The following is a 27,433-nucleotide window of genomic DNA, read 5'->3' on the forward strand; positions in this document are numbered from 1 at the left end:
CTCAGTTTGGTCCACCCACTGTGGATCCTGGACAGACTCAGACGTCCATTGTCATGCTCTTTCAGTGCTTCCAGATCCAGCTGGAAACTTCTGTCTAAAATGTTATATATATCTATTTTATGGGGAAAAAGCTGAAATTCATCAGGCAGTGTCTTTAATATCTGTTCTATACCACTATAAATGTGTTAGCACCTTGTCATGCGGGGATTTAAGATACATACTCAATGAAAATAAAAAAGAGATGAACATTCTCTTTTTGTTTCATGCAAAACAGCGAATTTTCAAGAGGGAATTTTCAATAGCGAATGAAAAGCGCTGTACACTTGCTCAATTCAGGTTTCATAAAATATACCTGCACTTTTAAAAAGTCATATTTTTGTGGCTAATATTGTCTTCCCTCTCTTCTTTTCTTCCAGGAGTTTTAGAACCCAGCCATGCCGATAACAAGTAAAGGGTCAAGAGGGAGGTTTTGGGTCAGTGAACCCTGTGTGCGCTCACGTCTTTGGCATCAGAAGGTCTATTTTTATTTCTGTGTCATCCTTGTTCTGGTCCAGACAACAACTGTTCTCGGTGCACTAGAACTCCAGCTGGATGAAGAGCAACCGGCAGGGACCATTGTTGGGGACATCAGTGCTGGGTTACCGCCTGGTGAAACTGCAAGTCTTTATTTCATCTCGGACCACGAAAGCACAGGTGTCAGCAATGACCTCAATATTGACGAGACCACAGGCATCATTACCACTGCACGCCGTCTGGATCGTGAACAGAGGGACCACTATAGCTTCATTGCTGTTACAATGACCGGGGTCACTATTGAAGTGTCAATCACTGTCAACGACATCAATGACCACGCACCTGTGTTCCCAAAAAAGAGTGCTGTTCTTAAGATCCCTGAGCACACAGCTGTGGGCACAAGGTTTTCTCTGGAGCCAGCGACCGATGCAGACAAGGACCAGCTGACCACCCAAGGCTATGCTATTCGTGAGGGCAATGTAGGCCAGACATTCAAACTTGAGACCAAGAGAGGTGCTAACAAGGTGCTATATCTAGACCTGGTAGTAAATGGACTGCTTGACAGGGAAAAACGCTCATCGTACACCCTGGTAATAGAGGCTTTTGACGGGGGCTCACCTAGGAAGATGGGATCTATGACCCTGGAGGTGACTGTGACTGACATAAATGACCACGCGCCAGTCTTCAATCAAAGCAGATACCACTCTATTATCTCTGAAAGTCTCCCGCAGGGAAGCAGTATCCTTCAGGTTAGTTTTTGTGCTCTAATTTGGTTCTAAAATAATGTTTTTGACTCCACATTCATCAGGATTTTGTTTTTGCTGTCTGTGCAGGTGTTTGCCACAGATGAGGATGAAGGTGATAATGGGTTGGTGCTTTATGAAATCAACCGACGTCAGAGTGACCCTGAATGCTACTTTGTCATTGATGTAAAGTCTGGGGTCATCACTCTGAATAAACCCCTGGACTATGAGCTTAAGAGGGTTCATGAACTGGTGGTCCAGGCCAGGGATAATGCCAGCCACCCTGAGGTAACTGCATTGTGGCCCCTTCATTATAGTGCATTAACAAAGCCGTGCAGTGTGTTTAATAGGTTGTAGCATATCGTATTATATACTTATATTAGATAGAAATTGCTAATGAGCCGCAAAGAGCACGAATCCTATTGATTGATACTGATGGTCCAAATTCATTATTATCTAGACATGGATTCCTCGCTGGTTCCATTCAATTTTGTGGTTCCCAGACGATGAATGTTAGTGACACATTGTGGTTGGTTTCACCTTTTTTAAGACAAATATTGTATGGCATTGCTATCTAGTCTGTTTCAGGATTTGTGATCCCCTGAGTTTCCTCTATCACCATCATCATGTCACAGTCTGGCGAGGGCAGACTGTATGAATTGAGAAAAGGACCCAAAACGCAGACTCCAAGGAACAGGGAACAGAACTTGAAATGTTAACAAAGGCGAGCCGTTTAATATGGCTGGTAGAAAAGGTACAAACAAAGGGCAAGGCAAACTGAAGCAAAATTAACACAAACCTAAACTGGGAAATCTAAACAAACAATAAGAAAAACCTAGACAAGAAACTTGGAAGCATGGCATAGGAAACATGGCGTGGACAACAGACGACCTGACAATCACACACTGAAAACAGAGGACTTAAATACACAGGAGGTGATTAGGGGAAGTGGAGACACATGAGGAAACAGCTGACTAGGATAAACATAATGATGCACAGGCAAGAGTAAAACTAACCGCATGAGCACAGAACACAAGACCCCTTTTCAAAATAAAACAGGAAACATGCAGACGTAGACACGACAACCAGAACTTGACAACGTAAGACACAGACATGAAACGCATGAAGAGCAGGGGAGATTTAACATGGTCGGAAACGGAGGGGGAAATAATAAGAACTAGAAACACTTAGGCATAATAATACAAACTTGATAACATAAGACACGCAGCATGAAACACGAAGGGTGAGGGGAAGCTTAAATACAGGGGAAGAAAACACAAGGAGTCTAATAACCAAATGAACTTACATAACCTAATGAACAAAATAAACTCAAACTTAAAACACTGGGTCAAAAGACCCAGGACCATGACACATCAGGTCAAAGCTAATTTGTTTTTCCATCACTTTGGTTTAGAAGAGTGACTGTAGGCCTAGTAGCACCTCTAGTATGAAGAACAACTTTATTGCTTGACCAACACATTTCAGTCTGTAGCCTTCATCAGTGTCAACACGTGGTGACATGATGAAGTGTTGCTGGAGCTTGTTTTCCTGACCACTAACATGTTTAGCCTAAATTAGTCTTAAATAGTCGATTTAAGCATACCAACAGTACAAACTAATATAATGAATGTGAAGAACTTGTGCTGCGCTGATGAATTCCCAGTAGAAGAATTATCTAAATCCTATAACTTGTTTTCACAGGTGACCAATGCATTTGTGACTATTCATGTCCGTGACTACAATGATAATCAGCCTACTATGACCATCATCTTCCTCAGTGAAGATGGTTCTCCAAGAATCTCAGAAGGAGCCCAGCCTGGCCAATATGTAGCTCGGATATCTGTCACCGACCCAGATTATGGAGAGTACGCCAACGTCAATGTGTCTCTTGAGGGTGGTGATGGGAAGTTTGCTCTTACAACCAAGGACAGTATCATTTACCTTATATATGTTGACCAGGTCTTGGACAGAGAAGAGCGGGATTCGTATGACCTGAGGGTGATGGCCACAGATTCTGGCACACCCCCGCTCAGAGCAGAGTCCTCTTTCACCATCCAGGTGACTGATGTCAATGACAACCCCCCTCTGTTTGACCAGCAGGCGTACAGACAAACCATTCCTGAGGTTGTGTATCCTGGATCCTTTGTTCTTCAGGTTACTGCCAGGGACAAGGACCAGGGCCCCAATGGGGATGTGCGATATAGCCTGCTAAAGGGCAAAAACTCTCACTCTGATTGGTTTTCGATCGATCCAGTTACTGGGATCATTACCACAGCAACTGCTCTGGATTTTGAATCAGAGCCAGCGCCTAGTGTGACTGTGGTTGCGATGGATAGCGGACGCCCGCCGCTGTCATCGACAGCGAAAGTGGACATTGTGCTGCAGGATGTTAATGACAACACGCCGGTGTTCTCCAGCAACTTCTACAATACCTCCATCAAGGAAAACACCCCAGCGGGGACTTGCTTCTTAGAGGTAGGAGAAACCCTGACAGAGAAAGTTTTCTCTTCAGCCTTTTGCTTCTCCTTCTAACTTATAAATCTTTTATCTATTTTTCTCTCTACTTGTCTTCATTTTGTAGAGGAACTGACATTTTTAATTCTTTGAGAGCTCTATCTTGCAGTGTGTTGAACACAAAACTATTGTCCTACTTACGCAGCCAAAACCTAGTATTCACTGTCTTCCCAGTCCTCTCATCTCTTTATTCCCTCTCTCTTTTCACAAACACACTCCCCGTAAAACCCACTATGATTACTCCCCTGGCAAAGGCCTGATTTATACATCAATATAAAGTGGTCTGGAAATCAAAGTCACGTCTGAAGTGAAAAGCAGTCTCAAAATCCTGCTTCACAATGGATGGGGCACTTGGAAGCACTGACACATTGTGATGTGATTCATAAAGTCTGGGATATTCAATGATCTCATTTAAAGGGAAACTATATCTAACAGAAAGAAGAAAAAGAAAAGCAGGGAGGGAGTCTTTACCTGAATTCCTGAAGCTCCTTTGAGGAGATTTACTCTCTTCTGGTGTGTCCTCTCTCTCACCTCGTAGGATTGCCATGGTAACTTAGCCAGAAATGTGGGGTGAGCCCTTGGTATCGGTGCAGTACCTCGCTTCGGCTTAACTGTCTTGTTTTCGTCACGATTTCAGCAGCTTTCATATATGAGGCGGACCTCGCCTGATTAAAAAGGAGAGCTAGATTGTCTTCCAGAAAGGTCTTAACATGGCATCGTGCACAGATCAGACCAGCAGATTTTACAAGCCAGTTTTAAACGCTTTGACATGAGGCAGAACCCCCCCCCCCCCCCCCCCCCCCCCCCCACCCCTTTTTCAAAAATTTTAAGATAGCTCACTGCTGGGCCTAAAACACCACTGAGATTCTAATAAAAGGCTCTGGTGCCGTATTAAAACCAGAAAGACTAGTAGAGTTTCATGTTCTTGTAGGTTCACTTACCATGCATTGGAAAAGCTGGCATATGGGCTGGCTCCTTTGGGAAGACATGAGACGTGACGAAATGTAATGAGGACTATAAGATGTAAATGAAGTAAAACAGCAGAGGAGAGAGGGATTGATATGTAGAAAGAACAAGAAATGCACAGATGGAACCTTTAAATGTTTTCACAGTCAGATCCAGGCGGTGATTTTGTCTGAACCCTGTACTTTGTCCTCAGTTAGCTTGCCCTTTTGCATTATTACATCCCTTAACCAACTAAATGAACCCTCTAGACCCTCATTCCAGTTGTTGCAACAGTTGTAATCAACTGTTACTGATTTTTTTCTTTCTAATCCTAGCCGGCAGTTATTCTGGCACTAGGTGCAGGCTAATCCCATGCCAGACATCACGGGTAGTTTTCCAGTGTGCCAGAGAGATTGAATAAGGTTTGATTTAGTCATTCCGGCACGTTCCTCAATGCTTGCTTCATCTGTGCCGAGAAACTCCAGGCGAGAGTCTCCCCACAAGAGCTGCAGTTTTTCAGTATAATGGCAGCTGGTGTTAACTTTTTTCTTGGCCAGTGCAACATGGACACACAAGCGCACGAAATAATCTGAGACCTGACATCATAGCTTAATGAATCCTGTTCCAGATTTGTTTTGAACTGATCATTTAATTATTGTGATTTACTAGCATCATTTTTTTTTACACTGTCAGCTAGTGGGAAAGTCGAGATTTGGGTCAGCTGGCCTGCTTGGATTCAGTTTACATATTTTCTTGCGGTGTTATTTGGCACAGATTAGCCGTTTGTGAGATTTGTCACGCTCCGCACAGTCAAGACAATGGCAGAATTGCACAAATATTTACAATATTTAGCAATCACTGTTTGGAGTTTGGAATTACTACGCTGGCCCGGCTGGCTAAGTTTGGATTTCGGACACTTAAAAATGGGGGGAAATCAACTAATGTTTAATATCTAAACAAGGAAATGTGTTATCAGGAGACATGTATGAAGAACGTTCTATATGCTGCTTTTCTTCCAGTCTTTCCTGAGTCCCACAATTTGCTTTTTGTTTTGTCATATCTTTATTTTCATTGTCATTTGTTTTCTCCCAGTTTTTCCCTTGTTTCTGTCTCGTTACATCTTTCTCCATAGGTTGATTTTGCTTTCGCTCACTCTTCACCTACACATACACACATATAGTACATGCAGTGTGTAGGAAGCTTCTTATCAGTTTGGCCACTCTAGTAATCTGTAATGTGCTGCACTGTTTATATGGCCACGACACAAAGGGGTTATTTATTTCTCAGTTTCCTCGCTTTCCTTTTCTTCCGCTTCCTTAAAGTATTTCCCAGGCTGGTGAGGTTAAAAAGTGGCTGTGTGTGTTTGTGTGTGTGCGAGTGTGTAGCATACACATTCGCCGGAATCGGGTTCACAACCTGAGAAGGTAAAGGTCATGAGAACATTGGAGATTGTAGCTGGTGGTGAAAAGCAAGCAAAGTTAGTCCTTAAAAACTAAAAATTTGCATGTGAAGGTCGCTGAAATCATCTGATCTCATGTCATCATTCTTTCTGAATGACTGCTACTTCTACTGAGTGCATATGATTACTTTCAGATTTCTTACTCGTTTAAAATTTGTGTTTTTCAGAGTTAAAGCATTTTTCCCATCTGTGTGGGTTGTTCCTTGCAGAGCCTCTGTCAAATCCAATGACATGCTGAGTTCCAGCATAACCTGACTGCTGGAAAGGCACTGTTAATCTCACAAGCAGTAGCACGCACACTCTGGTCGTAGCTCCAAAACAGCCTCAACTGACATCAGCGAATTGATGCTTTGCTTTGATTAAAGAATAAAGCAAATCAAGTCCAAATTAAATAAAAGTGAAATGATGATTTCAAAACAAAAAGATAAATTAGCTTCGATAGTTAAAAACAAAACAACAAAGCGGAAAGCACAAGTTTTTTTTGTGCGTGTATATACGAGTATGCGCATGTCCGTATGTCATCCAGTATGTCTGTGTATGTGTATGTGACCTCATTTTCAGCAGGTGATCTCCCCTGTGATGTTCAGCATGTGGTTTCCTGGTCAGGGCTGTTGAAAAACACTCATCCAGACAGACACAGATGTGCTCTTCTGGGAAATGTACTATATGAAGAGATGGGAAATGGCTTGTTGGCATTGCTCTACAAAAGCAGTGAAGCGCTCTAGTACCACAGCCCAAATACACAAATCTGCTTAGTAAACTCGAGTTATAAAATTAGAGCTGCTGGCTTCAGGCAACTGAGAACATGATGATTTTATGACAGTCTCACTAATCCAAAACGCTGTCACTCCTAAGTGGACACTTTTTGTTAGGCTTAGACACCAAAATATTCTGAAGTTCATTCAGACCACTTTGAGGTGCATACAGTACAGTACAATATAAAACATTTCCTGTTTCCACTTTGAGGCGCTCTAAAAGTTTCTTACTACTATGTGTTTGACGCACGACTCTCATCAAACCTGTTAAGTTTTGTGCAGACTGGACAATATATCTTTGAATTACAGCAATTGCGTGCTTCATGACAAAGCATCGAAATTTAACACGCTGGTAGGGTAACGCCCTGTGATGAAAACTTAGTTTACAAAATAATGTAACACCAACTCCTTAAGGCTTTCCCGAATAAATTTTAGATGTCTCAGGTCAGTCAGGTGGATCCAGTACCCCAAACTGTTAAAAATGTAATTTGAATGTTGCCACCATATGACTCTGTGACTGTCGTTTAATATTGCCCTATCACGCTTGAGAAGTTTGGGTCATTGTTTGAGGCATAGTTGTGCGGTAGTTGCACCATCACCTGAGACCAAGAAGTTCTTGAGTTCAAATCCATCAGCTGGCAGGAGTCTTTTTTCTGTGCTGTCACAGCAACTCACACAAGCACATATGGGCATGCCTTTGAAGGTAACCGAAACTAAGTGAAAAACATATAGGTGGGGGAGGTTTCTTTTAACAGGTGGAGTTAGTCTTTCTGAACCTACCAGAAAACCACTTAAGCAAACACAGTGTGTCTATCTGTCAGAGCAATCAGCCCTTTTGTTGTGAAGTCCAAAGTCAGAGATCCCACAGCTAAATTCTATTCAGCCTCTATAAGGAACGCTTACACACATCCACACTGAGACTAATCACATTTGATAAACCAATAGCAATAGCTCCAGAGATACATTGTGACTCACTGAAGGCAGGAAGGTATTCAGCATAAGCTTCCTGTAACACCAAACCAGTCTCCCAGTCTCCTGCTGGTGTTGCACTGAATCTAACCCCCATGGAAACCAGAGCCAGAACAAACCACAGCTTCCACTTGGAGCCCATTCCCCTTTTCCAGCCCAGTCTCAAAACACACTATAGTTTTTTATTTAGCTTGAAAAAGTGTGAGGAAGATGAAATTTATTGTCCGCTTGACGTCTTCCCTCACTCTTGCTCTTGCACAGCAGTAGCTGGTCTTTAATAAGGCCCGCGCCTGTTGAAACTCTCGCCCGTGACTTGGGCGTTTTGATTAATCTGTCAGTGTGATGAATTTACTTGGATCAATAGCTGAATGGAAAAAGAGAAGAGTTTTCAGCGCTCGCTGTCATCACATGCCACAATTTGCATTTAACAGGTGATAGTCGACAACAAATGCAGGGTTTTGCACAAAGACGCGAGCGAGACTGAAAAGTTGGTGAATCGTTTCATGCTGTTAACAGCTGGCCCCTCTTCTCATATGCTTTTTGTCTGGTACAGTATTTCTGCCTCTTTCGGCCTCTCTCTCTCCGAGTCACACGTCTCTCAGCTGCCGGCGTTGTTGACAGGATGTGTGTGACGAGGGATCAGGATGGTGTGTCTGCTATGTGAACTATTCTCATAACATCCATCAACACTCACTTGGAATTCGTCACCTGTTTGCTACTGGAGGCTCAGATACCATGAAGAAAATCCATTTTGGTTTTCGACTTGTGCCTGTAAACTGTTGGCATAAAGAGGTGGGCTTTACTTCTTAAAATTATTGTAGTAATAACTTTCTAAGGTCTGAACTCAGGGGAGGTTCTCTGGTTTTATAAATGTTATATGCTACCCCCAAGGGTTTCTTTTGTTGGACACCTTTTTGCAGAATATATTAGATTTATTACTGCCACAGTGTGTCTTTTGTCCCCTCTCCTTCCCCTCATCCCTAATCAGTCATCAGTGCTTGCTCATAGGGGGCCATCTGATTGTTGGGGTTGTCTTTAAATTAAAATGTAAAGCATCTAGTTGTTGTGATTTAAAAGATCAGCCCTACGACTGTGGGTGTTGCTTGCTTTATAGCCCAAAAATGAGAATTTATTTCTATGAAAAAACATGGAATAGATGTCATTTGAAATTTGATGCTACTCAATCATATTCTTTGTTGGATCAGTTTGTGATTTGATGTTTTGAATTTTCATACAGTGGTATCACTGGGTCAAGCTTTCATATTGCCAGGACGCTGGTTTTTGACCACATGCATACAAATCTAATGACCTGAACACCAACCTTAGCTGTAATAGCATAATAATTAAACAATATGTCAAACTAGAATGGTGATCATGTTATAAATGATCCCTGTTTAGCAGCGACATGCTAGTATTGCCTTTGTGAAGGTGCTAGCCTGCTGATGTTAGAATTTATTGTGTAGTACTGTTGTGTCCCCTTAGAGCCTCTGGGTGAGTTAAAAGAGCTGATTATGGTTCTGACACTCTTAGATGCTGTTTTTTGCCAAAAAAATTTAAATCACACTTTGATTGTTTAGTTTAAAATACACTGTGGTGGTGTACAGAGGCAAGATTTGTGTCAAATTGTGTCATAATCCAAGAGTTCTGGTTTTATTTAGCTGGTGTTATTTCTGCAGACGTTTTTTGTAGCGACTGTTTCTCGAATGGAGAGTAGATCTAATGTGATTCTATGTGATTTTATTATATTAAGCATAAGCAAGTGTCTGCTGTAGTGAGATCTAGCTTCCACCAACTGCACCTTATCTCTAAGGCTAGGCAAGGCATTATGTTCCGCATGAGGACCTGGAGCGGCTTATTCACGCTTTTGTGACCTCCAGGTTGGATTATTGTAACTCCTTGTACTATGGTCTTCCCTCTTCTCTTCTTCTTAGATTGCAAACTGTCCAAAATGCAGCAGCCCGCCTTTTGACTGGTACCAGGAAATTTTGCCATATTACTCCTGTCCTAGCTAGCCTGCATTGGCTGCCCATAAAGTACCGTATTCAATTTAAAATATTACTCCTTACTTTCAAAACTATTAATAAATTAGCGCCAAGTTATCTTAGTGAACTTCTCAAACCACATACTCCTGCTAGAACACTCAGATCTGCCACTCAACTACTTCTGACCCAACCCAGATCTCGACTGAAGTCCCGGGGTGACCGTGCGTTTGCTCTGGCTGCCCCGGTACTGTGGAATGCCCTTCCTCTCGACCTCCGCGCATCTGATTCCATTGCACTGTTCAAATCACGATTAAAAACCCACTTATTCAATCTTGCCTTTCCCTCTAGTTAATATTTCTTTTATGATTTTATATCATGCACTTTTATGCTCATTTAAATTCTTGTTTGCTCTGTACCTGTTGCTTCGTATCAGTGACAGTTATCTGCTTGCGTATTTAGTACTTGCTTTGGTCCTATTTCTATTTTTATTATCCTCCTCCTATTCTCTATCTTACTTGTTAAGCACCTTGGCATACCCTTGGTTTTTAAGTGTGCTTTATAAATAAAGTTTATTATTATATTACCCAAAACGATATTCTTTCCTTTTACCCGGCATTAGTGATATTTCTGATTCAGATGTATAAAGGAAATGTAACTAAGCAGGATGCTGCTGTTGAAAGCATCTCATTTTTCCTCGTTTGTGTATTTTATGTACCTTTCAGCAACTCGGTGAGGCATTTTTAATGAATCCTGACCACATTGTGTCCAAAAGGAGATTTCAAGATATGTGTGCAAGTTGGTAGTGCTGTGGTAATGAAGGAAATGTCTCCAGCAGTTCCAGCAGGGTGTGATTTGGATGTCAGGAAGTGGAGCTGAGCTTTGATGGGATATGGTCCAATTTAACCTTTTCAATGCATAGATGCATTGGACTACATGCAGAAGCAAATCTGTGAGCTGTGAGGGTTTTAAGGCCCTATTTTCAGTTAACTGAGCAGGCAGCATTTTTAAGTCCATCATAAATTTGGTCCTATACATGGATAAGTGCTGTTCTTCTTCTTCCTCCTCTTGCATTTACAGGTGAGAGGCCTCACAGTGCATATATGCTGCTCCTGGGATTTGATATGGACAACCCTAAGCCTCCTAAGAACTTCAGGAGCTGTTTATATAAAACACTCTTGCTGTTATATAGAGGAAGTGGAAGTGATGCATATAACAAGACTTGCACTATATAACCTAACAATGTAAACCCTGCCCATTTAAAGTGGTTCTCTATTTGATGGTGGCACAGCTTCAGAGCCTCAGATTTTCCTCTGATCTCGACAGTATCTCTTTCTGCTAGAATATTTTCGGTTGTAATCAGATTGAAAATGTTGAAATCTTATCAGAACGCTTTCATTTTTCTCTCTCTTTTTGTTTTTACGCAAGCATTAGTTTGATTCCATATCACAAGTTGTTGGCATATGCTGTGTTGTAAACCTATCAGAGTATTCATTCATGTGTGATCTCACTGGCCAGTGCCTCTGTGGAGGGGATGGCCTCACGCCTCATTAAGCCCAATGCTCTGTACCATATGGCAGTGAGGGCTTTTCTTCTTTCACCCCTTTTTTCTGTCTCTCTCCAATCTGACTGCTTTCTCTTTCTTGCATTCATCTCATCTGGTAGTGACTACTTCCTTTCACTTTTCTTTTCTGGCGTGGATACACTGGATCTAACCAAAAGGTGTTTTCACACAAACACGCACATCTTGCTGCCATGAACTGTTCTAGAGGTTACCCGAAAGAGGAGCATGCAAGAATGTGAATTCCTGAATTAGCCATCTGGGAGTTAAAACAGTCTTTAACCTGTCAGCTTCTCAGTCTAAGTTCAGTCTGAAGTCCAGTTTTGCTCATGTGAGAACAGCTCAGGTATATCTCTGGTGACTTCACAGTTAGTGAGTGGATGTCATGTGTACTGTCTCCTGCATGCTCTATCTTGGTCTCGGCCTAAATCAGCAAGGGTATTTTCCAGGGAAACGAGAACGAGATTAAAGCAGACTATCGATTGCTGTGTGCTACGTGTGAGAAAGGGCAGCTTCTCTCACACTGTCAGCTGGTTGTTATGATGTTTTCCAATGTTTCAAATATTTCAACAATACTTACATATACCATTTTATCGTCTCTGCAATGGATGAAGGGGTATACATGACACAATGGTAAAATGTGAAGCTTATCTTTAGTGCAGAGGGTTTCTATCAGCAGTCTGAAACAGACAAGGTAGAGGCATTCAGCTTTAGCAAGAAAACAGTCGAGATAGCTCCCGTCGTCTGGTGAACAGGCCGATATCAAACATCTGCAGGCACTGGATCCTCCATACAGAACACAGAGAAAACTGCAGCCACACTCACACTCAGATGCACGATTTCTTTATCTCTCTTAGGACTATCTCCTTATTCCAGTTCTCCTGGGCAGCTCGTGCTTTGTGTTTCCTTTGTGCAATGTTTTTTGTCCATACTTTGTCTCTGAGCATCCATTTTGTTGCTGTCACATCTGTTATTGGTTGAATCTGCCTTTTCTCTACCCGACAGTGGAGTTTGAGAGGGAAAGGGAAAAAACCCAGCCACACACATATACAAAGTGACAGAAAAGGGCACAAACGCACGTGAGCAGCAGGTTCATTAGGTCACACTAATCTAATTTCATGACACACTGAGTAGAGTTGGTGTAAATTAGCATGCTTCCTGTGTATCTTTATGTCATATTTGCTTTGGGAGGGGGTTCTGCAGTTTGGAACAGCAGGTGGTCAATAAGTTAGGGGAGAAGGGCAGTATGAGTGCTTGTTTCCCAGTATATCAGTTTCTGTCGGCTTTACAGAGGGATAGATTTTAGATTGAAGTCCCAGTTGGGTGTGACCATGATTTTTCTCTCTGAGGGCTTTGTTTGTGTCATATATGGATGATTTAATTTGTGTAATCCAGTTTGCCTTGTTGTCTTTTTCGCATTAGTTGGGCAGTTTGTTGTCTGCGTATATGTTATAGTGTACATATGTAGATATTTGTTGTCCTCTTCTACTTCCTTCTCACCTCAGGAGCTCAAATATGGAGAGATGCTCAGAGTAGCAGAGAGGGGGAATATTAGTATTCCAGATATAGTGCTTTGAAAAACCAACATTACACAACCTGGCTGGTTTTGCTTAGTCTATGTGATAGCACGGAAATCTCACTCATCAGTAAAATGGATTTTATATCCAGCATGGTCCACATCACGTCTGTCATGCATGCACCTTATATCGTCTTTTCATCCGATTTCAGTTTTTATAAGGATGGCTCTCACCATGAGATGACTATTAAAGGTTTGAGCGGCATCAAAAAGAGTGGGAAAAAGTTTCCACTCCCCTATAGTGGAATCTTTTACAGGAGATCTTTTACTATTTCTCACCTGCCCACACTAACCTCCGTTACTGGCTTTTTCTCCCTCTTTTTCAACTCCTGTCTGGTGTTCCTGAACTATACAGAAATGAGGTACTTTATATGCACATACTCTGTGCTGCTTTTGTATAGCTGTAATTAGATAAAGAGCTAATAATTATTTTTTAAGTGAAAAATGCATGTGCAAAAAAAAAGAAAAAAGAAAAGGAGCATATGATGAAACCATAAAGCATGGGCTCTAAGGATAGAAACCACAGTGAGTGGAAGAGTTATTTCCACTGTCAGCCTCTGTACATGTGAACATGCATAGTGTTTGTGGTTGCTGGCTGCGGTCTGTCAGACAGGGCTGGAAGCACTACACGAGTGGAAATAGCTTTACTGTTTGTATGGGCAACTGCTGTGATCTGTTTGGATTAACTGTGCAAATCTTCAATTGCGAGCGCGAATGGACAGGAATGAGTGAAAGAGTGATGACGACTAATGGTTCAATGAGGAATGATCAGAAAGGTTGGAAGAGAAAATCAGTAAACACGAGGAAATTTGATTTATGGAGTTTGATGATTAATTTTCCTCCATCAGCAGAAGACGTCCCATCTTCAGAGTTCAGAGTTGGTGATGTTTTTCTGCACTGCAGCCTAGTGCACTCTGTGAACCCGTCAATGTAGGACAAGCAGAACCTCAATTCAAATCGCAGCCTTAAGATGAGGAATAATGTTCCCTATCATTTTTCCTTTTAAATGAAAAAAGTACTGAGGCATGAATTAAACTGTTTCAAAGGCAACAGTGTGCTTATGGCAGACTTTAATGTCCCCTCTCTAAATGTATCCCTCATGGATGGTGGTCTTATAGTTTTAGACCAAATCAGTGTTGTTGTGAATAAGCCCTCGATGGAATATTAAAAAAAAAAGCTTCAAATATCAACATTTACAAAATATCTTTAACCCCCACAAGACTTCTGAGCTCTTGTTTGGGATGTTTCTCCTAGCTATTTGTGATTAGTTGGGACTGATAAGTATATATATGTACACTAAGCTTCCTCTTTGAACTTTGTTACTTAGTTATTACATACTTTTAACAAATATAAAACATACGTGCAGATATAAACTCACTGTGCCATATGTATGGGTTTATTGTACAGCATAACTACGGTGCAAACTAACGAACTGCAAACTAAAGACAGCAACAGCAAATAGAAAAAAGTACAACAGAAGTGAAATCAAACACAAAAGAAATAGAAAAAAGAAAAGACTGGAAGTAGAAAAAAACAAAATCTCTCAAAACACAACAGAAGTGTTTTTGGGCCGTCAACAACCAGATGGAACAGCTGTGTGATAGAAACCAAGTCATGTGAAGGATTCGTTGAGACACGCTTTGTCTAAAAACTTTAAACATCTTCTTCTGCAGGCTGCATTTCAAAATTCAACCCACATTTTAGCTGCTTCGGGGTGGTCTATTGTTCCTTCATCTCTCCTGTCACTTTGCCTGTCAGTATTCCCATGTTGCAATTTATTAAAAGTCTAGCAATTACAAAGTCCACGACAGAAGTTAGATGATGCATAAGGTGTTAGTGTTGGAATCGCGTATGGACTCCGAGATGAATCTTTTTGACAAGAAACAGTAGTCGGTGTGTGATGTTTTAACCTCGAGTACATTTACAGGCGTTTGGCTTAGGCGATAGGTGCTGGCTGAGCTTAGGTAAATCCTCTGCTTTGGCCCAGGTTTTGTCTCGCTGCTGTAAGTGATTTCACTTTTAAAGCAAGGATGTGTTAGATTTAATGTCAATTTACAATAACCAACATTTCTGCTGCATGTAGACAAAATACAGTTTTGTGGTTTTGGATTAGATTTACTCTGGCCTAACACACCCTGGTATGTGTTGTACAGTTTAGGAGGTTCTTGGAAAAAAACACCCCCTTTTTTCAAATAACATGTCCGTCATATGGAATTTAGCAGTAAAAGTGCCTCTGGATGATGTTTTCAAGCCAAACTGTACTATCTAAAAAAACTGGTAGATGAGGTGTGTATTACTGTAAACCAGGGATGTCAAACATTAGGCCTGGGGGTCAAATTCGGCCTGACAGACTCTGGCACACCAGACTGCTTTGGAAAATGTGAAGGAGTGCATAAAGACTTTGAACACTCCCACCCGTTACTACGCCAGGGTAATTAAGTAATGGATAAACAATTAAATGACAGAAAAGTTAGAATTTTTACACAATATGCTAAAGAAATTTCTGTTTCATGATCAAAGGAACTGACAAAAGGAAAAGTAACAAGGAGTCGCACCGGCCGACTTTAGATGTCGACATCTGGTGTCTTAGCTGCTGTCACTCAGCGCAGCGTAATGTTTTCACATCACGGCTCAGCAGAGCGGGACTGTTGTGGCAGGCAGGAACAGTTGGATGGTTGGAAGATGAAATGAGATATAGCTTTATTCAATCCGATATCCCACTCATTCATTTTCACACAGAAAGGAAGAAAAATGGCTTTGGTTTGTAGCCATGAAAGAGCCAGATGTCAGAAATAGTGTACATCTCTTTTGAAAAAAAAATGCAAAGAAATAGATTTTAAAGCCCTTTTTAAACATCATTCAGAGCAAATGAATGCAAGGACTGAATCATGGTCTGCAGGCGAGCCAGATATTTTAAATCACGTGGTTTGTAGAACATACAAGGCGTGAAAATAGAGAAAGTCTGCAGTTGTATTTGTATATGATTATAAAAAACTATTTCCAGTCTAGACTGGTAAAAGAGGGAGAGCGTTCCTGTTGGTGATGCAGTCTCTTTCTCTGTCCCCAGCAGTCAGGGACGCTGGTCTCTTGGCCGGCGTCCAGCTCTCTGTAGGGGAATATCAATTTAGAAAGCTGGAAGTGATTTCTGATGCTGTCAAGTGGTGTTCACATACACAAACTACATACAGACTCACACACTTTTATGTATACCCATGCATACACGCTTCCCTGCAGTCATGTGCATTCTGGTAAACATCCACACCGCTGGCAGGCTGTAAAGAGTATTTTGTGCCCTGCTCCAGGGGACGATTACAGAGGAGCTGCTTGATTGCAAGGACCTCAGAGTGCCAGATCTGCACCTCTAATACCGGATACAAGGGCTAATGTGAATCCATTGAAAGGATATTTTCTTCTCTCAAGGCTTTGTTTCTTATCTAAAGAACAGCTCTTTCAAGTCATACAGATCAAGAGTCCAAGATCACAGGAAGTGCAGTGCAGGTGATGTTTATTTTGGCGATAACACATAACACAATATAAACATTTCAGTGAAGCCTGCTGATAAAATGCAAAATTTGGCACCTTATCTTACGATATGATAATTTTATTTGTGTCTAATGTGCACATAAGGGAGTTAACGCATTTGGATTAGTGAGTGTAAAATCTTGAAGCTGAATAATAATCTAAATTAAAAGAGAAGATTCAAAATTTCAGCCTTTGTAGCCTTTTAATTGTCCTTTTCACCTTTTTATTGGTTTCCCTTGTTTGGATGCGGCAGCAAATGTCAAAGGTCCTTTTTTAAAGAGTAAATTTGCATTTGGAGGTTGAAAGGGTGGCACTGGTTCACTTGCTTTTCCCTTTTCCCTTTATCTAGCTCTTTAGCTTCAGGCACTCACAGCTGCTTGTTGTTGGTTTTGGAAAAGATTTGTGATTTTGATAAAAATGTGCCCCTTGACAGCATTAACCCAGCACACTAAAAAGTGATTCTTACTCAGTTCATTTTGATGTGAAGGCCAAGTTCCTTTACAAATGCTCATATATGACAAGTTTGGAGGGAGGCCTGGTGTGTCACGATATAGACACCCTATGTCCAAATGGAGCTGTTTTCCCTCTCTGACAATGAGGGTTGGTTATACGTCATTGTAGAACCCAATGTGGGCCTTGAATTGAATCATCATGAAGCAAATTAGGGAGTAACTGACATAATAGGTCACATCACAATTTCAGCTCAGCTGCCTTTGATGCTGATTGATGCTACATAAGACAGATGTAGTGTGAGCATGGCTGAGAGGTACAATGGCAAAGCCATTAAGTTAAAAAAAAAAAATCCAGTTTCCTAAGGAGCACTTTCACTGCACAACTCTAGTTGGTCCAAGCATACAAGAAAAGCTTCACAAAAGGTCTTTGTGGAACATTATTATAGTATTATATGAAATATACAACACATGTACTGTTTTTGTGTGAACACCTAATGAAAAGGTGGATGATTCATAGTAAAGAAATAAAAGGCTTTGAAAGGAACGCAACTCAGCAGATTTCAGACAAGGAGTGAGGATAAGGAAAAAAAAATCTGATGAAAAGGATGGCTGGTGTGAAAGCATGAATGCAGGATGCAGTAGAGGTGCTGATGGTTACCATGACAATGAGAGAAGTAGAAAGAGGACAGGGGAGGTGGGGCCAAAGCGATTCATCACCATTGCTCGTATCTGTGTGTGTGCGTGCGTGTTTGTATGCATGCTTTCACCTCTATCTGTCTCAGTACCCTTGAAGGAGGCTATTTGTCTGTGGTCTACCTTCCTTGCAGACACGTTTAAGCACATATTTATCAAGAAGCAGAGCAGTGCAGTGGAGGATTGGATGTGGAGCAGACGGGTAGTGGATAGGGGAGCCATGCAGGGAAAGTGAAAGAAGACAAATATTTCAATCTCAGTCTTGTTCATGTTCAAGTCGACTGTCACTCACTTTATTATCTTTTCCACTGCACTTCTGAACTGAGAGTGGTATCCCAAAATGGCACAAGGATGCACTAGATGTTATCATTAGAGGATAATAGCTGCAGAGGACTTTGTCTTTGCAAATTTTAACAACTAGCTGAGAATGACTGTAGCATAGGCTCTCTTGTGCATGTACATGAATCTTCTGCCCGGTGATATTTTTCATCTCTGTCAAGGGGAGAGGGGGTCATGTTATTGTAACTGGGCACAGAGAGGAGCAGGCAGACGGACTTCGTACGAACACTCAGCCACGTGAAGGATGGTTGCCATTACTTCATACAGATAGCATGTGCAAGTGTGCATGTGTGTGTGGCTTTCAAAGGGTTGGAGCCATCGTTCAGCCGTAACCATGGTAACAGGACTCTCAGGACCACAGGGAAGAAAAAGAGAGGAGGTGGTAGAGGAAGGGGAGAAAGAGGGTGAGACAGAAGGAATTAGGCATGGGGGGGTACCCGTCTGTATCTTCTGATAAGCGGTGTCGAGCCAAAATGGGGGGGTCACTTCAGATGAGTTAGTGGTTCCTCATATCCTGGAATATGCAAAAACACGTACTTAAATCTTCACAGTTAACTCGAGCCGTTTCAGAAATAGCGAAGTCTTTTTTATTTAGCTTGTAGGAAACTACTTACGTAGGACTTTTCCTGTGTTTTGTGTGCGATTATGGGTAACATAATTTCACCGCACACTTGCTGGGCAGACTACGTGTGTCTATGAGTAAAACCCCAGCTTGCTTTCTCAGCACCTGAAGTGTGACATAATGTGAGGTTAATGATTCTCAGCCAGCTGTAAAGAAACAGCACGCGCTGGCGTTATTTACATCACCTTTAAATCGCTGTGGTCTGCTGCTGCTTTGAGGTAAACTGAGGTAATGAGTACTTTGCTTTCCACAACAATAAATAGTCCATGCATGCACCCCATTGACTGGTAGAGCAGCAGCAGCTCAGACCCAGTGGTTAGAATTAGAAAAATAAATTTGCTTTTTGGTCTTGCCTGCTTTTACTCATGGATTCTTTTCTTTTCTTGCTTATCTAAACTGACAGTCCAGGTTTACTGCAGCTTTTTAGGCTACTGCATCCACAATACTTCCCCTTCTGTCTTTTTCAATTCTGTAAAGAACTGATGAGGGACACACACAGGCACACACACGAAGTATACACAGCCTCCAACTGTGTTCCAACTGTGTGTCTAAATGGATTCCATTGTTTTCTTAATTGTCAAATTAAACATGTCACTCTATTTGAATGGGACATACATATGCCAGCTGCCAGCTCATCCATTGGAAAAAGGGGGGTTTAGCATTCATTCATTAAGATACAAGGCCCCTTCCCCCTAAAAAAACAACTTGAAGGTGCTTGAAAATTCCCCTTTTCTGTCTCACACACACATCTGTACATCCACATGCGCACACGGACGCACAATCAGGCGGGGATGAGGAAAAGTCAGCGTAATCTTTTGTCTATCTCTGAGCGAGGGTGGATGGACAATCCGCCTCATCTGGTAACAATCACCTCACAAGCTGCCTCCAGTATCTTGCCCGTGCGTGTGTGTGAGCATGTGTAGCACTTGCGAACATTTTAGGACATGCATGCATATGCGTGTCTGTATGTGTTTATATGTGTGTGCCTAATCCCAGAGTGCCACTAAAGAGCTTCATCCATCCCAGCCGTGTCTGAGAAATATGAAGGCGGAGCAAGGAGGGATAGGCTTTGAAAACGGAAACTGAAACATGGGATAGAGTGGACTCTTTCTGTTATCCCTTTTTTTTTGTGGCTGATTGTTTCGTAGTGTTTTTTCATTTCCCGTCCTCAGACCAGTCACACATCCACCATTTTACAAATTAGCTTGGCCTTTCTTGCAGCTGCTTCTCTTTCACAGTGGAGTGGATGTGAACCCCATGGAGCTGCCCACAGCTCCATACAAAGCACACCTATATTTCACGCTGCAGGAGCAATTCTGCTCCTTGTTCCATCGTGAATGCTGCAAAGTGTTTTGTAGAGGAAGGATCATTTAGCTTAATTAATGTCCCCCTGCTGCACAGCCCTGAAGACACATAATTAAAGCTTAGAATTCAGAGGCTTCTTTTAGTGGTTTAACATTCAAAAGAGCGAGGACTTGAACCTTGGCTTGAAATCCAATCAGTGGCTCATTCAGTACTTCTGAATGAAGGCATAGGTAGGGCCTACTGGGAGTATTTTGCAGGGCTTTAAGGAGACATTTTGGGTTTAAATAGACAAATAATCATATTATCTGGCAAAGAATTTGTCAGTGAGAAATCTGTGTCCCTTGGTTAGATCTATATTTATTCCAAAAGCAAAACAGGTCCTCCTATTTTTGGAGGAACATTTTTCCTAACCACCTTCTTTCTTTCTTTCTTTCTTTTTTTTTTTTACATCATCTGTTTTGGTTTCAGGCATGGCTTGAATACAAACCAGCCTGTGCACTGTGTAATAAAGTGATTTGGCTCCTTCTTCCCTCTGCCATTTCATCTCTGTGATTTAGAGAACTCCACTCAAGTCTTCATTTTCACAAGGTCAAATTTGATGAATAAGACTTCGTCTGGCACAGCTTTTTGGGCATCTGAGAGTGCATGCATGTGAGCTTTTCATCTCTCCCTCTCACTCTTTTGACTTAACATCACTGGGGCATGACATACACCAGAGACCATTTGGCTGAAATCCTAAATGAGATCCACTGAGTCACCAGTGTTACAGATAAAATTATGCCTCTGCATGAGGAGTTAAAAATAAAAGTAAAAGAAGATGCCGAATAAACGGGCAAGCATGCAGGTGGAGGAGCAAACAGGCTCATATTCAGCTATACACACAATTTCATGGCCTTTCCGTCTCATTATATGAGGTTAACACCATGCTGGTGGTCTGCATGGAGTTAGCGTGGTGAGTGTTCCATTAATTCAACTCTGCTGCACATTGCCCACTCCGATACACACACACACACACACACACACACACACACACACACATTGGACATCGCGCAGAAATCTACAGCCAAGATAGAGGAGAGCTGTGGCAATTATACACCTAATAAATCAGTCATTCACTCATTTTGTATGTGTGCTCTCACTGTGCACCCTCTCCCCAAGCTGGTCACTGCTGACTTGTACACACACATTTACACATATACAGAAACACATAAGCACACAGTCTCACAAAAGTAGAGGCTTGTATAATCACGCTCATTCAGAGATCACCTTGGCTGGAGTGTATGGACGTAAAACAAAACACACACTTATTTCATGTCTGACTGCAAACTTATGAAGTGACTTACAGTAAGTATGACACTGAAATTCCACAGCTCATGCTTCTGGTTCGTCCCCAGCCCAAGGCAGACTCGTCTGGATTCCACTGTTGGGTGGAACAATGGAAGACTACTGTAGGTATCACAGTCCTGAATCAGAGATGTAAACACACTCTCTGGTTAAGCCATCAGTCGCTCGCTTCTCCTTTTTGGAAACCACAGAAGAAGAGATGTTGGGTTCTGCCTGTGTGCTACACTCAGCAGTGGGTTGGGCTCAGCTGGGCAGAACAGGATGGATATGTCAGATATTGTAGGTTTCTCAGGCGTGAGAGACAAAGGTACATTTACTTCTTAACATCTGCGACAGAATTACAGCTGGCAGTTCCATTTGTGGGGCGTAACCACAACTGCCACACAAATTCATATTCATATTAGAAGAACAAGGTTATTTTGCAGTGAAAAGAAATATGTGAAGGAATCCACAGCATTTATTATCTGAAATAGATAATTCAGCATCCTGGCTGTTTGGTTAACAGCTTTAAATATATTAGCCAAAGATTAAATTGTATATTTTCTCAGTTCAAGCCTTCTCCTGAAAGCTCTACTTTAAAGAGCTTATTGCCCTAAAATAAGTTCAGCTCCTTCTGCGTGCACAAGGTAACTGGTTGATTTTTAATATTCAAATTACACTTTTACATCTATTGATTATTTGTGCACAACCTGAACTCATTTTTGCTGGGTGAGAGGTAGCTGTGGTTCAGGAGGTAAAGCACGTCATCTACTAATTGGAAGGTTGGTGGTTTGATCCCTGGCAGCTCCAGTCTGCATGCTAAAGTATCCCTAGGCAAGATAATGAACCCCAAGTGTGATTGTGTATAAATGTTAGGTAGAAAGCACTTAGACATAGAAAAAGTGCTTGCATGAATGTGTGTGTGCATGAGATATATTGTCAAAAACTGCTTTGAGTGCTTAAGTAAAGTAAAGCACCGTGTAAGAACCAGTCCATTTATCTACAGGAAGTGCGACTATACTTTTGTATTTGTTTTCCAGTTTTGTGTTGGTCATTGACTCTATCGTGGAGACATAGATTCAGTTTCCCAGGATGACTTCACCTAAGAACTTTTTTTTAGGCCAGTTTTACATGGATTTGAATGTGAAAGCTGGGAATCAGGTGGATAGATAACCGCAGGTAAACTGAAGCAATAATTGAAACAGTAATTCTTGTAGACATATTGAATCATTAATATGATTTCCAGCACCTGAGTGCCAGACCATTTTTATATTACTTTAGACCCTTAGTGGCCCCTCTAGCTAGCTTATGGTGCCTTGTCTCCAGTTTGGAAACCACTGCATTAGGCTTAATGACACCTGAGAGAGACAGGAGTCAGGTTTGGGAGTAAGGAGTCAGGTTTGGTTAGTCAGCAGACCACAGAGTCAGGACAGAGGTAATGTGAGATGCAGGCTATAGAAGACCTATGGAAACAGAGAAAAGTCATTTTATAGTCCAGCTATAGAGATTTAATCTGCACTATTAAGTTGGCTGGTGGCGTCGCTCTGCTGGTCTGCTCTTATGGGAATTTTCAAAGAGAACTATTACGGTGATTTACTGTGGACAGCTCTCAAATAGTCCAAGCTCTCCGCCTGTGTCTTTGGCTCTGTTCTTTTTCCTCTTTTTTTGCTCTTCTTCACTTTGCCTTTTTCTACTTGTGAAGTGAGCCAGACACACATGGAGGAGTTCAATACTTAACCCACCATATAGAGCAGAGAATGTGCCGTGTTTATACATTCAATAAACCTCTGAGTCTATGTGTGTACACAAATGGGTTTCTCTAGTACTTCCCCTAAGGGTCTCTGAGGTTAAGGTCAGAATCTCATGTAACCCACCCCTCCCAGTTTTAAACTTCAGCACCCTCTCAGTCTAACTCCAGAGTACTGATCATTTACAGCTATACGCGAGGCGCCTCCTTTCCTCAGCTCCACTATGTTCCCTTCTCACCTCATTGCCTAAATCGTTTTAGTCATGGTAAAGCGCAGTTGCTTGCCTAATTTTTCTGTGATGGAGGGCCTGGACAGAAGTGTAGCCTAACACAGGCAGCATATCAAGTAGGGGCTCTGCCTATCTGCAGTGCACTGGTTTCGCAATGATCACTTTTCTGTTTGGTATTTCATGCATAGCATCCAGATTCCACTCGTCACACTTTAAATTAAAATCATTTTCTACGCATCAGAGGCTCGATTTATTTCTTTAACTGAAAACTAATTTCTGACTTTTGTCACATCTTCTTCATTTTCTCCCCTCACACACACTTGGAAGTCATCTGGCACAGCCACATGAACACTGTCACATGTTTCGTCGCCTCGTGTTGCCCCTCAGATATTGAATGGTGGGAAAGAGTGAATTATCAACAATGATCTCAGCACTGTAGCTCTGTATTCTCCATCTGGCATACAGTTTAATGCTGACCTCCTCCAGGGTGAGTCAGCTGTGAGGAAATTAGTCTAATTGCTGATTTGAATTTGCAATGGCAGTGGCTTGGTAGCATAAAAGAAGGCACAAGGAAGACTTTGACTAGGCTAAAGGATGGTAGAATATTGAGAGCTTTGTTATCTCGGTTTCTTTGTCTGTGTTACACAACTAAGTTCACTCTTATTGTCTCTGCCTCCTTCTCTTAGCCGTTTTTACCATTAGGGATAGACGTAGAAGTCGTATGTAAATATTCACATATGCTTGTCTGGTTTATACATCTCGCTGATTAGGTTAAGAGTGGGGGCTGATATAAAGATTGGGGAGGGGGATAAGAGCTGAGCCTGGGACCTGCTGCTCATGCAAGGTGGTGAGTTGGGACCTTAAGCCATCTGTCAGCTCCATCTCTCTCGCACAATGTCCAAGAAGATGTAGAGGGGAAGTGAAACTACTCAAGCCTTGAGCGAAAACCCCTGTCACATAATGCTAAAATTTACTGTTAGATTGGGTTAGATGGCCTGCATAAACTTCTTTTGTAGTACGTCACACACTGGCACCTGTGAAATTTGCCACAGACACAAGGTTTTGACTTTTATTTTTCATCAGTGGGACGAAATGGAAGATAAATTAAATGCTACACCTGTCAATTGCTAAACAGAGCAAAAATAGTTAAAATTAGGTAACAAGGTAAACTATTCTCATGTTGAATAGGTTTTGAGGTTTTGATACTTTGATTGAAGGGTCTCACTTTCGTTGAGAAAGTGATCATTAGCATGTTTTTCTGTGTCCTTGCTGGAGATCCTCACGGGGTCATTCGGGTTAATAGTGCAGTTCCAAAGTCCGTAAATCAGGAAAGGTGTAATTTGGAGTTGAACATGTGCGGCAGAAGGGGTTTGTCTCTTCTCAACCATTTAAAAAAAATGTAAACTTGCCTGTTGTATCAGTGTTTCTGTGCTTATTTCATACCAAAAAAAGTCGTATAAACATACGAAACACTGGATTAAAGCTGTAACAAGCTAGAACCTTCATTCCAACAGTCATATTTGAATTGCCTCCTCTCCCTCGACCCAGCTTCCTACCGAGCAGAGGTCAGCTTCCTTTGTCGTAAATACAGCCTATCATGTTACTCGTGTCGTAAAGCTGGACTCGCATTCAGGCCTAACTTTCGCTCATTCATGCCTAGTTGTCATTCAACACCCGCAGTAACCTGAGTTCAGCTCCACTACTGCACAATGGGCCGCATTTTGAAGTTACCTGAAGTGTATGCTCTAGATGTATTGTGCATACAGTGCGTATTGGGTTCGACTTCATTTGGTGTATATACATGCAAGTAAATCATGTGGAGCCAGGGTTGGGAAGAGTGTTTGTAAGAATGCGGGTGAGTGGAAGTGGAGTGCTTAAAGGTAATTTGTCATGTCAGCGGTTGTTGAATGTGAAGCCGGTGTTCGAGCTATGTAATGGTTTATATGTAAACAAATTACACATAATCTCCTTTAGTCTGTTTATGTGTATTTTGTCTTGTGAGGACAGATCATTTTACCAGCGACTGCCTGTGACAGTCACAAGTGTTATTGATGAAGTGCTGAAAATAATCACAAACTGAATTAAAGATCAATCAAATCATCGAGATAGAGTCTCAGGCTCTGTTCTCTGTCTTTGTCTCCTCCCTCAAACGCTGGTGTAGAGTAACTGAGGGTAGTTTATAATGCTGCCTGGCTCTCTAGGGTTACCCCCCTCTTGCTCCATGCTATATCCCAGGAGATTGTGTTTCACTCTTGCGCCTCAATATTTTATGCCCCTTGTAGCGTCAGTGCTACAACATTTACAGGCCTATTGATCATGTGCTGGTATGAAGGTGCTGTTTAGAGGACCACTTTCCCAAAACCAGACAGAATGCATCAAAACGTTGGCCCTAGATGTTTATACTACATGTCCACTTGCTGTACGGTCTGTCTGTGCTGTTCAGACTTTACCGACATCACAGCACGCCTAGCTCTAACTTTGGTAAGCCAAGTACCAGGGTTATCCCCCCTCTTTCTGAACTCTGCCATGCTGAAAATAATTTTCTGGAATTGAATTCCTTCGGAGATTTTTTTCCCCTCCTACACTCTAATGTCAAGACAACCGATTCATTTCTTCCAGGCAGTGCATTCCCTGAGCTGACAGAAGGAGGTACACTTTAGATGTTGTATTGACGGAACAGAAACAGACCGTACCCTAAACCTGGTCTTTATATTTCAGAATCAAATCAAAGTTTCCTTACAATTCTGTTTTGTGTCTAATGCCATCATATGTGAGCAGCATGTTGATCAAGGCTCTTTCGTTTTACTTTCAAAGCTTATGCGCAACCTTCCAGCTCCTCTGAATCAGTGACTGGAGAGCCTGAGAATATCACATACAGCGACGAGCTGTTGTATATTATGCTTTACCTTATCAAGGGAGCAATCAAATCATTTCGCAATGGGGATATAGACGCAAGCAAACAACAAGCTTGGTTTATATTATCTGCTGTCGCCACTGTTTACTCGGATAACAGGACCAAGATGGAACGGGGGATAGAAAAACAGCTGCATTAATTAAGATAGATGGATTAATTCAAACAATGGGAAGGCAGTATATTAAATCCTTGTGCTAATAATATTATAACAATATTATTCCTATTAATGTCACAGCAAGGCCATTAAAACTTTGTCAGTTATTATCTATCTCAAAGTTGATGGATTTTGACACACAAACTGCAAACTGCATATAAGTCCCAATGCAAAGAGACCACTTGATATGACTGCATGAAGAATCCAGATGTGTCCTCCTGCGAGTGTACTCCCATAATGAACCAACGATATGTCCATTCCACCTCAGCTTCTGTCTGCAAAGATTTTATTCTTTATTATTTTACAGAGCACTGGTCATGGCTGGGCGAGATTGGTTTTCACATGTAATCCCTAACGCCTAATATAGTCTCGCTGTCACTGTTGGGTGCTCAATTATGTACACATATTTATACTTTCACGCACGTTTGAGCACAGTGTCTCTGTAGCTGCGGGTAGCATGAAGTAATTCCATTTTTTCCATCATGTTCTGACTGACATGCATCTTTTTGTTCTCGTTTATAATGAGGCTCGCCGAGTGAATGGAGATGGCAGATCTGTACGAGCAAAGAGAAAGCTATACAAAGAGAGCATGCTCAACGTAGCTAAGCATTGGCTTCCTTGAGGCCATTTCAAGGCTCTACGCTGTGTCTACCAATTCTGTTTCCTACGCGTCTATGTTCGGTTGGTATGAGAAAATTTGGAGAATCTGGGATGTTGATAAAGAGTTTAAGATGTGTAAACCAGTGCTGTGTGCAACACAGAGACTTGGACATTGGAAATCGTATTGTGTGTGTGACAGAAAGGATGAGAGAAGGAGGGTTGTGCATATTCTCCTGGGGCTATACAGTAAGAGGGTTTAATTGATTCTGTGCAGGAGAGGTGTGAAATGCATGTCAGCAAACTGCAATTGTTGAGTCAGTCTAGTGAGTAAGTGACTGCTGGGGTTATCGTCTTCAATCACAAGGTTTCTGAAAAAGCATGGGGGATGAAAACGTGCAAAATCCAGTTTGGCAAAAGACTTCTTCCTTTCTGTTTGCAAAGCATGCACTCAGGTTCACCTCACCTGGGTCGTCATCAGATTTTTAATAGTTCTTTCATGGGTTCTTGATTAACCAATT

At 41.7% G+C, this 27,433-nt stretch overlaps 1 protein-coding gene across 1 annotated transcript in view; it reads left to right on the forward strand.

Annotated features, from left to right (window-relative positions):
* dchs1b (dachsous cadherin-related 1b) overlaps positions 1 to 27,433 on the forward strand; it is an 89,077-nt gene that overhangs the window by 18,248 nt on the left and 43,396 nt on the right. Inside the window, exons 2-4 of the mRNA XM_004550084.6 lie at positions 417 to 1,262; positions 1,347 to 1,544; positions 2,958 to 3,731. Coding sequence (XP_004550141.3) covers positions 435 to 1,262; positions 1,347 to 1,544; positions 2,958 to 3,731 — 1,800 coding nt within the window. The 5' untranslated portion in view covers positions 417 to 434. The remainder of the gene's footprint in view (positions 1 to 416; positions 1,263 to 1,346; positions 1,545 to 2,957; positions 3,732 to 27,433) is intronic.

This window comes from Maylandia zebra, linkage group LG10 (assembly GCF_041146795.1).
Source record: "Maylandia zebra isolate NMK-2024a linkage group LG10, Mzebra_GT3a, whole genome shotgun sequence".
Taxonomy (NCBI): domain Eukaryota; kingdom Metazoa; phylum Chordata; class Actinopteri; order Cichliformes; family Cichlidae; genus Maylandia; species Maylandia zebra.